The sequence below is a fragment of the Juglans regia genome, chromosome 7 (genome assembly GCF_001411555.2).
Source record: "Juglans regia cultivar Chandler chromosome 7, Walnut 2.0, whole genome shotgun sequence".
Lineage (NCBI taxonomy): Eukaryota > Viridiplantae > Streptophyta > Magnoliopsida > Fagales > Juglandaceae > Juglans > Juglans regia.
The window spans coordinates 7,118,275-7,132,286 of NC_049907.1; the positions used below are offsets into that span (position 1 = coordinate 7,118,275).

Sequence of the window (14,012 nt, forward strand, 5' to 3'; positions counted from 1 at the left end):
TGGCAAGGGAATCTACCTTTCAACTGGTCTCCTCAAACTTTTTTCGTGAGTCGTTCCATGATACTTCCAAAATTCTCCATCTGTTGTTCTAAGCGCTCCACTCGAGGATCTACCATGACCGCATCTAATACCAGAGTGTCATGGGCCCAAGAGATTGAAAGAGTAACGGGGGATCAAGGGTAAATGCAGTGAGATCGTTGTTCCATGCCTTCACTGTAGTGCTAGAACAAGTTTAAGAAAAAATATGGGTTTTGGAGGAAACCGCCTCTGTCGAACTTAGGGTTTGAGAATAATTTTTTGCATAATCTTTATTAAAAGGAACAATATTACATACTTATAGCCTCATTCCCACTATTCAATAGCAAGATACTTAAGTAAACCAAATTAAAGACTAATGAAAGCTAATGAATGGACTTCCATAAAAAGGCAAATATTGTATGATCAAAATAAATAGGCACTGGCCGTAGTTGCCTTGCATGCAGCTTTCCTTAATTATTTGGAGCACGTAACACATTGCCCATCAATGGTTGTTGTGATAAAGGATATATACATGGGTTTAGTTTTTTCATCAATAGAACAAAGAAATAACAAATCAATCGCCTTACAAGAAAACTAGATTACTTCCAAATGTGTATTGTGCATATATATATATATATATATATATATATATATATATATAGCATGGAAAACAATAACTCGATAAAAAAAATAGAGTAGGGAACTATATATTTTGGGGTGATTCATAGACAATTTTCAAGTTAAGCAAAATCCACCATCATGGGGAAACTTGAAGACTAGTTTTTAATAAAAATTTTATTTTTTCTTTCAGTGAAAATTACTTGTAGCAGATGTCACTCGCCTCGCACACGGCCTATTGTACATCCCAACTCCAAGATCCTCATGAGCACTTATTCATGTCAATACAACGTAATAGATGTATTTGATGCAAAAAGTTCAGGGTGCATGCTGAAAACAAATAGTGTTTTAATTTCATTTGCATTCGGACTTATAAAAAGATTCTTAGGAATTCGATGCATGAAGTACTAGCAAGTTGCAAAGGTGCAATGAAATTGAAAAAATTGTAAATAGAATAACATATAATTTATAATAATGCATAAAAGCACAACAAAACTGGTAAAATAAGCATGACTTTGTATTCATAGTAATATCATATACATACAAAAATATAAATCACAACGAACATCCACTCAGATGTAGTATATATTAAATATAATGAACTAAGCATCAGACCAATAAATATCTAATTCACCCCAATCACTTTCTAGTACTCCCAAAGCCTTCCAAACAGCTTTAGAGGCATCAACAATGTTGTTAGGACATGGAGGTTGGTAATCATGGTCGGCATCACACCCCATTGTGGAATCACACTCGTCAACTACCTTGGCCTTGACGCTCCTTCCATTGCCATATATGGTGATATAATTCAAACACCTTTGCTTATTGTTGAACCATCCAGTTGACAGTGCTACCACAGGAGTATCATCAGGGTGATACTTGTTGTCGCATTCCGATGGTCCACCACCATCCCCACCTTTCTGAAAGCTATTGATGGTTAGTGTCGCCTTTGTATGTCTAGACACAGGGGGTGAACACAATTAAACGATATAAGGCTTGCCTTGCACACAACAATCCGAGTTGTTCTCTTTGTTACATTGTCCTGGTGGAGGCTTTTTCCCCCCTATTGTGCCACTAGGCTTGCAACTCTGAGCTTCAACACTGGACCACTTTGTAAGAAAAAGAAAGAAGAAAAGGGCAAAGCTTATAAAACAAATTTGGTTCGTCATCTTTTTTTTCCCTTTCTTGCTTTGGTTATGTTTGGTGTGAAAAATTGAAGTGGTCGTGGGGGTCTATTTATAGAGATTAACTACTCCAAATTGCTATTTTTAATGCCAAAGGATGACATGTATGCAGTCATCGCTTTTGAGGAAATGTACCAATTCTTCGAAAGACCATTTGGTATTTACATGCATCTTGGAAAGGAACAAAACTCGACTCAATGAATTAAAATATCAAACACCATATTATAAAACTATGTTGATTACGTACGTAACCATATACGAAGCCCTACTTTTGTATCTTTTGGCCATCGTCTTTCATCTTATCAAATTGGCTTAATTTATACTAAAGGAGTAAATGTTTTCATTCCTTTCGAATCTTGTGGCAGTCAATCAGCCTTGAGATGATACAGATCTAGTAATGTTTTTCATACCCAGAATCTCAATTTCTCAACGCCAAGCAAATTTGTAATGGAAGGTTTTCAAGTATTATTAATTTACGCTTTAATTTTGTGGGCTAATTATCATATTAGTTTCTAGTATTTGATAATTTTCCAATTAGCCATTGAGATTAAACAAAAAGAGCAAAAGTTTCATAGCAATCTCTGAAATAATACTATATCTCAAACCATTATTTCTTCATCCAATTCTACTTCACACTCATTAATTTGTTGTGTCATAACCAATCACTAACACAATGACATCACATATAGGCTATTAAGTTTTAAAAGGTTAAAAAATGTCAATTAATATGTCATGTCAACAAGAAATAAATAAAACAATGATTTGAATTCCAAAAGCATAGAAACAGTAAGTTATAAAATAAATAAAACAATGATTTGAATTCCAAAAAATGACTTAAATTAAACTTATAAAATTAAAATCAAAGAAAGAATTAATAAACTAAATTCTTTTAAAAAAATAAAACTAATTTAAAAAACATAAATAAAAAATGTCAAAAGAAAAGAAAGAGTCAAATTATAATTGGAAAAAACATTGAGATTAAAACAAACAAACAAACAAAAAGACGAAAAAAAAAAAAAGGAAAAAAATGAGCCACGCATGAACTACCGATGGCCACCATAGGTTGACACACTGGACAACAGCTCAAGGGATGGCCTGCCAAGGCTACCTTGTGGGTCGCTACCATCAACTATTAATCACAACTTAGGCCGCCCAAGAACTAGCCTTGGTCCAAGGCCACCATGCATGGTGTTGTTTTGGACAAGTGACATAGCACAATTTATGAACAATATTATACATGTTGACCAGCAGTCCTATATTATCATTTTTTTTTTAATTCAAATTTCGAATCTTAACTTTCAAAATCTTCACCATATCATAAATGATGCATCAGTATGTATTGTTATGTATGTAAGATTATAAACATTGATCGTATTTTACTTCTTTTTTTAATAATAGTGAATTAGCTAGCTCTAATTTTCAAAAAATGCCTTTGTTGCGGATATCTCTCGTTGCCACAATATATTTACCTTCAAGACAACATTACTATCAGTTTTATTTCCTGTCTAATGGTCGTTCTGAGAGATCAAGATCTTTAGGAAGAGTTGCTATACTTTAAGACATAAAATGGAAGCAATAGATGCAATTTGTATTGTTGTACATTGAGTACTCTTCTAAATAATTGCAAATGTTGACTAGTTTATTCACATGTTTATCAATTTCTCATTCTAGATATTGACAAAACTATAAGAAAAGATTCTAATTTATTCAATTTCTCTCTCTCTCTATCTCTCTCTCTCTCTCTCTCTCTCTCTATATATATATATATATATAAGCCAATTGAGAGGTATTGCAAATGATGCTTTAGGGGAAAGAGAATTACTTCAGGATTTTATAAGGTGATGTGTCAATTACTTTTTTTGGAGTTGAGTTTTTTTTAATTAATTTTATGTTGAGCAAATATTTGTCCTTTATTAAAAGTTTAGATAAACATAATAATTCTCTGGGACAAAAGAAAGGGCATCATGGTGATTCTCAAGTAGAGTAAGTTGACTGTCAAGCTAGCATTATCTTGGCATAATTGGGAAGTTTTCTTAGTAAGTAATTATTATTTTCATTTTAAATTTAATAATTTCGTTCACATTAATACAAATAAAGAAAAACCAAGTTAAAACGTGGAAGCCCTCACCTATTTTCCCAATACTCAAGATCTCATAAAATTATGAAAAATGCTAACTTTACTTAAGCGAAACTTACAAAAAAACTTACCTTTCCACATGTCTGTTATTGATATTATGTTGAAAATTATGTAATTTGAATTTCAAAATAAGAAATGTCAAAATAAAACTAATCAAATGAGACTTGTACATAAAATTTTAAGTACATGTATCACAACTCGAAATAATTTTATTCAAAGGTTTTTACATCACATACCATCCATTTGGTACAATTTGATTTGGAAGATAAATTTTAAAATTTGAATCTTACAAATCAAATTATGCCATGAAAATTGTATGTGGTGTAAAGAACATTCAAATCAAATAGTCATTCAAAGTAATATCATTGCGTGCCTACATGTCCTAACAGGATTTTAATTTCTTAGAAAATCGGTTAACAAACTTTCAAACATGTTCCAATTAAATTGGAAACATTGTAAACAATGTAGCACGAGGCAATTGCACAGAAAAGCAAAAGAAAACTAGCAAAATAAGCACGCATTTGTATTTATAGTAATATCAGACACGTACAAACATATAAATCACAACGAACCTCCACTCAGATGTAGTATACGTTAAATTAAGCATCAGACCAATAAATATCTAATCCACCCCAATCACTTTCTGGCACTCCCAAAGCCTTCCAAACAGCTTTAGAGGCATCAACAATATTGTTAGGACATGGAGGTTGGTAATCATGGTCGGCATCACACCCCATAGTAGAGTCACACTCGTCAACTACTTTAGCCTTGACGCTCCTTCCATTGCCATGGATGGTGATATAATTCAAACACCTCTGCTTATTGTTGAACCATCCTGTTGACAGTGCTACCACAGGAGTATCATCAGAATGATACTGGTTGTCGCATTCTGATGGTCCACCACCATCTCCACCTTTCTGAAAGCTGTTGATGGTTAGCGTCGCCTTTGTATGGCTAGACACAAGGGGCGAACACTTATAAACAGTGTAAGGCTTGCCTTGCACGCAACAATCAGAGTGGTTCTCTTGGTTACATTGTCCCGGTGGAGGCTTTTTCCCCTTGATTATGCCACTGGGCTTGCAAGTCTGACCTTCAACTCCAGACCACTTTGTGAGAAGAAGGAAGAAAAAGAGGGCAAAGCATGTAAAAAAAATTTGGTTCTTCATCTTTTTTCCTCTTTTGCTTTGATAATGTTTGGTATGAATAAGTTGTAGTGGCTGTGTGTCCTATTTATAGAGATTAACTACTCCAACTAGATATTTTCAATGTCAAAGTAGGACATGTGTGTAGTCATGACTTTTGAGGAAATAGGGTATTTTTGCTTTGAAATGTGATTTGGTATTTACATGCATCTTGGAAAAGAACAAATCTCGACTCAACGAATTAAAATATCAAACACCATATTATAAAATTGTGTTGATTACGTACGTAACCATATACAAAGCCCTCCTTTTGTATCTTTTGGCCAGCATCTTTCATCTTATCAAATTGGCTTAATTTATTCAAACAGAATATTAAAGGTTATCATTCCTGTGGATCTTGTGGTCTGGCAGTCAATCAGAAACAAACAAAAGTCGAAAAAACAAACAAATGAGCCACACATGAACGACGAGGGGCCACCACAAGTTGACACATTGGACAAAAGCTCATGGGATGGCTTGCCAAGGCTACCTTGTGGGTCGCGACCATCAACTATTAATCACCCTTTAGGCCGCCCAAGAAGTAGCCTTGGTCCAAGGCCACCATGGTGTTATTTTGGACAGGTGACGTAACACAATTTTATATACGATATTATACGTGTTGAGTAATAGTCCTATATTATCAAATTTTCTTTTTAATTCAAATTTCGAATCTTAACTTTCAAAATCTTCACAATATCATAACTAATGCGTCAGTATGTATTGTTATGTACGTAAGATTATAAGTATTGATCATATTTTACTTCTTTCTCCTTTAATAATAGTGAATCAGCTTGTTCTAATTTTCAAAAAAAAAATTTGTAGAGGATATCTCTCATTGCCACGATATATTTACCTTTGACAAATGCAATTTGTATTGTTCTAATTGAGTATTGTTCTAAATAATAGTAAATGTTGAAGAGTTTAATATGTTTATCAATTTCTCATTCAAGTTATTGACAAACTATAAGAAAAGATTCTAATTCATTCAAAACATTGGAAAGACTAGGAAGAAAATGTCTATATATATATATATATATATATATATAGTAGCCAATTGAGAGGTATTGCAAAGCATGCATTAGGAGGAGAATTACTTCAGGATTTTATAAGCTGATGTGTCAATTACTTTTATTGGAGTTGAGTTTTTAATTAATTTTATGTTAAGCAAATATTTTTCCTATATAAAAATTTTATATAGACATAATAATTCTCTAGGACAAAAGAAAGGGCATCATGTTGATTCTCAAGTAGAGTAAGTTGGTTGTTTGGTAGTTATAGGGGTGACTGTAAGAGAACATGAGGGTTATGTGGTTGCTACTCTTAGGTCCTCAAGGATGTCCTTTCTAGATGCAAAGTTGAGTGAATGTTTCGCATTACTCAAAGTTGTTCTGCTGTACGGAGCTTGGGTTGCAATAGGTTATGTTGGAGGGTGATGCACTTTCAATTGTAAATGATACTAAAAGCAATGATGAACAGTGGTCGAATGAAGGTTTGAAGATGTGAAGGATCTGTTGCAAGGTGTGCAGAGTTGGTCTATCAGATATGTCCCTAGGAAGTTAAACAATATAGCTCATGTTTTAGCCAAAGATGCTTTACTCCTTTCAGAGGAGTGTATTGATTTAAAGGTAGTACCTCCTTGCGTCTACTCTTTGCTTATTTGATCATTAATATGATCATGTTTTCCTCCAAAAAAAAAAAAGTAGAGTAAGTTGACTGTCAAGCTAGCATTATCTTGGCATAATTGGAAGGTTTTCTTAGTAAGTAATTATTATTTTCATTTTAAATTTAACAATTTCGCTCACATTAATACAAGTAAATAAAAACCAAGTTAAAACATGGCAGCCCTCACCTATTGTCCCAATAATCAAGATCTCATAAAATTAAGAAAAATGCTAACTTTACTTAAGAGAAACTTACAAAAAACTTACTTTTTCATGTATCAGTTATTGATATCATGTTGAAAATTCTGTAATTTGAAATTCAAAATTTAAAATTTTAAAATAAAACTAATCAAATGAGTCTTGTACGTAAAATTTTAAGTACATGTAACACTACTCGAAATAATTTTATTCAAATGTTTTTACACCACATACCATCTATTTGGCATACTTTGATTTGGAAGATAATTTTTAAAATTTGAATCTTACAAATCAAAGTATGCCATGTAAATTGTATGTGGTCTAAAGAACGTTCAAATTGAATAATCATTCGGTGTAATATCATTGTTTGCCTACATATGCTAACGGGATTTTAATTTCTTAGACAATCGGTTAATAAACTTCCAGACATGTTGTAATTAAACTACAAACATCATAAATTGTATAGCACGAGGGAATACAGAAAGCAAAAGAAAACTAGCAAAAGAAGCACGCCTTTATATTTATAGTAATACATACACGTACAAACATATAAATCAAAACGAACCTCCACTCAGATGTAGTATATGTTAAATTAAGCATCAGACCAATAAATATCTAATCCACCCCAATCACTTTCTGGCACTCCTAAAGCCTTCCAAACAGCTTTGGAGGCATCAACAATATTGTTAGGACATGGAGGTTGGTAATCATGGTCGGCATCACAACCCATGGTGGAATCACACTCGTCAACTACTTTAGCCTTGACGCTCCTTCCATTGCCATAGATGGTGATATAATTCAAACACCTCTGCTTATTGTTGAACCATCCTGTTGACAGTGCTACCACAGGAGTATCATCAGAATGATACTGGTTGTCGCATTCTGATGGCCCACCACCATCTCCACCTTTCTGAAAGCTGTTGATGGTTAGTGTTGCCTTTGTATGGCTAGACACGGGGGGTGAACACTTATAAACAGTGTAAGGCTTGCCTTGCACGCAACAATCAGAGTGGTTCTCTTGGTTACATTGTCCTGGTGGAGGCTTTTTCCCCCTGATTATGCCATTGGGCTTGCAAGTCTGACCTTCCACTCCAGACCACTTTGTGAGAAGAAGAAAGAAGAAGAGGGCAAAGCTTGTAAAACAAATTTGGTTATTCATCTTTTTTCCTCTTTTGCTTTGGTTATGTTTGGTGTGAAGAAGTTGTAGTGGCTGTGTGTCCTATTTATAAAGATTAACTGCTCCAACTAGATATTTTTAATGTCAAAGTAGGACAAGTGTGTAGTCATGACTTTTGAGGAAATAGAGTACTTTTGCTTTGAAATGTGATTTGATATTTACATGCATCTTGGAAAAGAACAAAACTCGACTCAAAGGTTCAAATTAAATATAAAAAACCATATTATAAAACTGTGTTGATTATCTATGTAACCATATACGGAGCTCTACATTTGTATCTTTTTGCAAGCATCTAACATCTTGTGGAATTTCCTTAATTTATTCAAATAGAATATTAAAGGTTTTCATTCCTATGAATCTTGTGGCCGGGCAGTCAATCACAAACAAACAAAAGTCGAAAAAACAAACAAATGAGCCACACACGAACAACGGGCAGCGACCACAGGTTGACACATTGGACAATAGCTCAAGGGGTGGCCTGCCAAGGCTACCTTGTGGGTAGCCACCATCAACTATTAATCACCCAATTGGCCACCCAAGAAGTAGCCTTGGTCCAAGGCCACCATGGTGTTATTTTGGACATGTGATGTAGCACAATTTTATGTACATTATTATACGTGTTCAGTAGCAATCCTATATTATCAAATTTTCTTTTTAATTCAAATTTCAAATCTTAACTCTCAAAATCTTCACCATATCATAACTAATGCGTCAGTATGTATTTTTATGTATGTAAGATTATAAGTATTGATCGAATTTTACTTTTTTTTTTAATAATAGTGAATCAGCTAGTTCTAGTTTTCAAAAAGAAAAATGATATTTTTACTTAAAAAAAATTTACAAAAAACTTACTTCTTCACATGTCAGTTATTGATATGTTGTAAATTATGAAATTTAAAATTTAAAATTTGAATTTAAAAACAAAACTGACAAAATGAGTCTTGTAAGTAAAAGTTATAAATATATGTAGCACTACTCTTTCAAAAAATGCCTTTGTAGCGGATATCTCTCATTACCACAATATATTTACCTTTAACACAACATTACTATCATTTTTATTTTCTATCTAATGGTTGTTCTAAGAGATCAAGATCCTTGGGAAGATTTGCTATACTCTAAGACATAAAATGGGAGTGACTGATGCAATTTTTATTGTGCTACATTGAGTACTCTTCTAAATAATACTAAATGTTGAAGAGTTTATTAATATGTTTATCAATTTCCCATTCTAGTTATTGGCAAAACTATAAGAAAAGATTCTAATTCATTCAAAACATTGGAAAGATTGGGAAGAAAATGTCTATATATATATATATATAGTAGCCAATTGAGAGGTATTGCAAAGGATGCTTTAGAAGAAAGATAATTACTTCAGGATTTTATAAGCTGATGTGCCAATTACTTTTATTGGAGTTGAGTTTTTTAATTAATTTTATGTTGAGCAAATATTTGTCCTTTATAAAAATTTTATATAAACATAATAATTCTCTAGTACAAAAGAAAGGGCGTCATGTTGATTCTCAAGTAGAGTAAGTTGACTCTTTGGTAGGCATAGGGTTGATTGTAAGAGACCATGAGGGTCATGTGGTTGCTACTCTTAGGTCCTCAAGGGTGTCCTTTCTAGATGCAAAGTTGGGTGAATGTTTGGCATTGCTCAAAGTTGTTATGTTGTACGGAGCTTGGGTTGCAACAGGTTATATTGGAGGGTAATGCACTTTCATTTGTAAATGATACTAAAAGCAATGAGGAAAAGTGGTCAACTGAAGGTTTGATTATCAAAGATGTAAAGGATCTATTGCAAGGTGTGCAGAGTTGGTCTATCAAATATGTCCCTAGGAAGTTAAACAATATAGCTCATGTTTTAGCCAAAGATGCTTTACTCCTTTCAGAGGAGTGTATTGATTTAGAGGTAGTACCTCCTTGCATCTACTCTCTGGTTATTTGATTATCAATAAAATCGTGTTTTCCTCAACAACAACAAAAAAAAAAAAAAAAAAGTAGAGTAAGTCGACTGTCAAGCTAGCATTATCTTGGCATAATTGCAAGGTTTTCTTAGTAAGTAATTATTATTTTCGTTTTAAATTTAACAATTTCGCTCACATTAATACAAGTAAATGAAAACCAAGTTAAATCGTGGCAACCCTCACCTATTGTGTGATACCACATATGATATGGATAAGGGTAGGTGGTATATGAGATCTCACATTGCTTGGGAATGAGAAGTTCTTGCTCTTTATAAGGTTCCAATAGGGCTCCAATTGTATCATTGACTAGTCTTTTTGGAGTATAGGCCATGTGGTTTGGGCCTTCTATTTGGGCGTTACAAATGGTATCAAAGACTATCCCAACCAGAAATGTGGGACTTGAGCCATGCCACCTACAATGGACAGGCCCGACGGGGACGTCGGGAATTTAAGGGGGGTAGATTGTGATACCCCATATGATATGGATAAGAGTAGGTGGTGTATGGGATCTCACATTGCTTGGGAAGGAGAAGTTCTTGCTCTTTATAAGATTCCAATAGGGCTTCAATTGTATCATTGACTAGTCCTTTTGGAGTATAGGTCATGTGGTTTGGGCCTTCTATTGGGGCGTTACATATTGTCCCAATAATCAAGATCTCATAAAATTATGAAAAATGCTAACTTTACTTAAGAAAAACTTACAAAAAACTTACTTTTTCACGTATCAACTATTGATATCATGTTGAAAATTATGTAATTTGAAATTCAAAATTTTAACTTTTAAAATAAAACTAATCAAATGGGTCTTGTATGTAAAATTTTAAGTACATGTAGTACTACTTGAAATAATTTTATTCAAAGGTTTTGGAAGACACCATCTATTTGGCATAATTTGATTTGGAAGATAAATTTTAAAATTTGAATCTTACAAATCAAATTATACCATGAAAATTGTATGTGGTGTAAAGAACCTTCAAATCAAATAATCATTCGGAGTAATATCATTGTGCGCCTACATATGCTAACAGGATTTTAATTTCTTAGACAATCGGTTAATAAACTTGCAAACATGTTGCAATTAAACTGCAAACATATAAACTGCAAACATGTTGCAATTAAACCGTATAGCACGAGGGAATTACCCTGAAAGCAAAAGAAAACTAGCAAAATAAGCACGCCTTTATATTTATATATTTATAGTAATACATACACATACAAACATATAAATTACAATGAACCTCCACTCAGATGTAGTGTATGTTGAATTAAGCATCAGACCAATAAATATCTAATCCACCCCAATCACTTTCTGGCACCCCCAAGGCCTTCCAGACAGCTTTAGAGGCATCAACAATGTTATTAGGACATGGAGGTTGGTAATCATGGTCGGCATCACACCCCATAGTGGAATCACACTCGTCAACTACTTTAGCCTTTACGCTCCTTCCATTGCCATAGATGGTGATATAATTCAAACACCTCTGCTTATTGTTGAACCATCCTGTTGACAGTGCTACCACAGGAGTATCATCAGAATGATATTGGTTGTCGCATTCTGATGGTCCACCACCATCTCCACCTTTCTGAAAGCTGTTGATGGTTAGTGTCGCCTTTGTATGACTAGACACGGGGGGTGAACACTTATAAACAGTGTAAGGCTTGCCTTGCACACAACAATCAGAGTGGTTTTCTTTGTTACATTGTCCTGGTGGAGGCTTTTTCCCCTTGATTATGCCACTGGGCTTGCAAGTCTGACTTTCAACTCCAGACCACTTTGTGAGAAGAAGAAAGAAGAAGAGGGCAAAGCTTGTAAAACAAATTTGGTTCTTCATCTTTTTTCCTCTTTTGCTTCGATTATATTTGGTGTGAAGAAGTTGTAGTGGCTGTGTGTCCTATTTATAGAGATTAACTACTCCAATTAAATATTTTTAATGTCAAAGTAGGACATGTGTGTAGTCATGTCTGTTGAGGAGATAGGGAGCTTTTGCTTTGAAAGGTAATTTGATATTTACATGCATCTTGGAAAAGAACAAAACTCGACTCAAAGGTTCAAATTAAATATAAAAAACCATATTATAAAATTGTGTTGATTACGTATGTAACCGGAGCCCTACTTTTGTATCTTTTGGCAAGCATCTAACATCTTATGGAATTGCCTTAATTTATTTGTAAAGAATATTAAAGGTTTTCATTCCTATGAATCTTGTGGCCGAGCAGTCAATCACAGCCTTGAGATGCAGATCCAGCAATGTTTTTTATGCCTAGAATCTCAATGTTTTTGATGTCTAGAATCGCAAGATCTTTCGGAAACATGTCTAGCAGTATTAATGTACCACAGCATACTTTAATATACGGCAGCCCATGATCCTCGGGATGTAAATGGATTCCAATACAGGTTGTTTAGAATTGAGATTTTTATCACCTGATCTGCCAGAGCAATACAAAGTCATTTTCAGCCAAGACTTCTTTTTTTTTTTTTTTTTTTTTTTTAGATCCATAGACGTCCAATGAATGGTACTCAATGTCTTTCCATTTCGAAATGAGCCAAAAGAAAGCTGGCTGTATCCTTTTCGGCTTAAAGAATTTCATGCAACAGATCACTCCCTCCTGATATGAAACACACAGCAATGAAAACAAGCCAGCAGAGATCCCTTTAAAGTTAGATTGAGAGCATGCAAATCATACAAAAGAAAGAACACAACCAATCACCTACCCATCATGCATGCTTTGTCCAAAACGAAAATTTGAGAATTTTTCTCTTTCTTTGCTTTTTTTTTTTTTAAAGAAAATCACCTTCCATTTACTATTTTACAAACCCCAATATATAAAAATGTCAAAGCTCAAAACCTCCAAAAAGCTTCTCTCAACAAACCTTGTTAATTTTTATATGACAGTGACATCTATTTTTGTCAATAGAGCAGCTGTAATTACTACCATTATTGCTGGCATAAAACCTTTTGAGCAAGAAGAAAACTGTAATGATGTTGATGTTAATGTAATATATGAAGACCTTCCAAAGCAGTGGATCATTTTGATCGAGAGTTGCAGCTTTTTTTTCATTTCGTGCCAACCAAAGAAAGCATGCAAAAGGGGCATGGATCGATATTCCCTTTTGAATGTGAGTAAATTCAGGCTATAGCTTTCAGATCAAATAAAAGCTGCATTCTGGGAAATTCAGATAGAAGTACTTCAACAGCATGCAATTTTGTGACTGATACGTTAAAGTAGTAAACATTGTTAACCCGATTTATAAAATTCAGAGTTGGTTCAAGAACACTTTCTTCTTAATGCTTAATTATTGCTGAGTTTGTCACTAGTTACAAGAAAAATCAGCATTTATGATCAATTATTTGTCATGAGAATTATTATTTAATTGTGACGAGAATATACTCAATTTGGTAGGAAATAACTAACTACAAATAAGCAGTTTTCTTTTAGTGCATCCAATATAATATTCTAAGATAAGTTTATGAGGAATGTTGTACCAAGACTAAGGCCTGTTTGAAACCAAACCCATCAAGCAATCTCATCTCATCTCAACATACAGACACCATTCAAATACAAATATTTTTCAATTTCAAATTTACTTTTTTATTTAATCATTACCTAATCATTACAACTTTACCGAGTTTCCAAACAAAATATAAAAAATAATTCAATTTTTTCAAATTCTAAAACAAAAATTATATTAAAAAATTATATTCTAACTCTCTTTTAACTTTATAATTTTTTTATTAACCATTTTCTCTCTCCTTTCCCAAGATTTCATAAAAATCTCAACTCAAACTATTTAATTATTATTTATAAATTATCTCACTATTATTCACATATTTCTCATCTCATCTGTGTAACTAAACTAGGCCTAATTAACAAA

General features: G+C 33.4%; 2 protein-coding genes and 1 pseudogene across 2 annotated transcripts; all 3 read right to left on the bottom strand.

The window, feature by feature from the left end:
• Positions 1 to 1,238: 1,238 nt before the first annotated feature.
• Positions 1,239 to 1,805, bottom strand: LOC109019061 (annotated as a pseudogene).
• Positions 1,806 to 4,465: 2,660 nt separating this feature from the next.
• LOC118343723 (kiwellin-1-like) lies at positions 4,466 to 5,146 on the bottom strand. The gene has a single exon (XM_035692572.1). The coding sequence runs from the start codon at positions 5,121 to 5,123 to the stop codon at positions 4,557 to 4,559; it is 567 nt and encodes a 188-aa protein (XP_035548465.1). The 5' UTR covers positions 5,124 to 5,146; the 3' UTR covers positions 4,466 to 4,556.
• Positions 5,147 to 7,589: 2,443 nt separating this feature from the next.
• LOC109019060 (putative ripening-related protein 5) lies at positions 7,590 to 11,970 on the bottom strand. The gene is made up of 2 exons (XM_019001286.1): positions 11,410 to 11,970; positions 7,590 to 8,075 (listed from the first exon to the last, which is right to left on the bottom strand). The coding sequence occupies exons 1-2, from the start codon at positions 11,968 to 11,970 to the stop codon at positions 7,590 to 7,592; spliced, it is 1,047 nt and encodes a 348-aa protein (XP_018856831.1).
• Between the last annotated feature and the right edge of the window lie 2,042 nt (positions 11,971 to 14,012).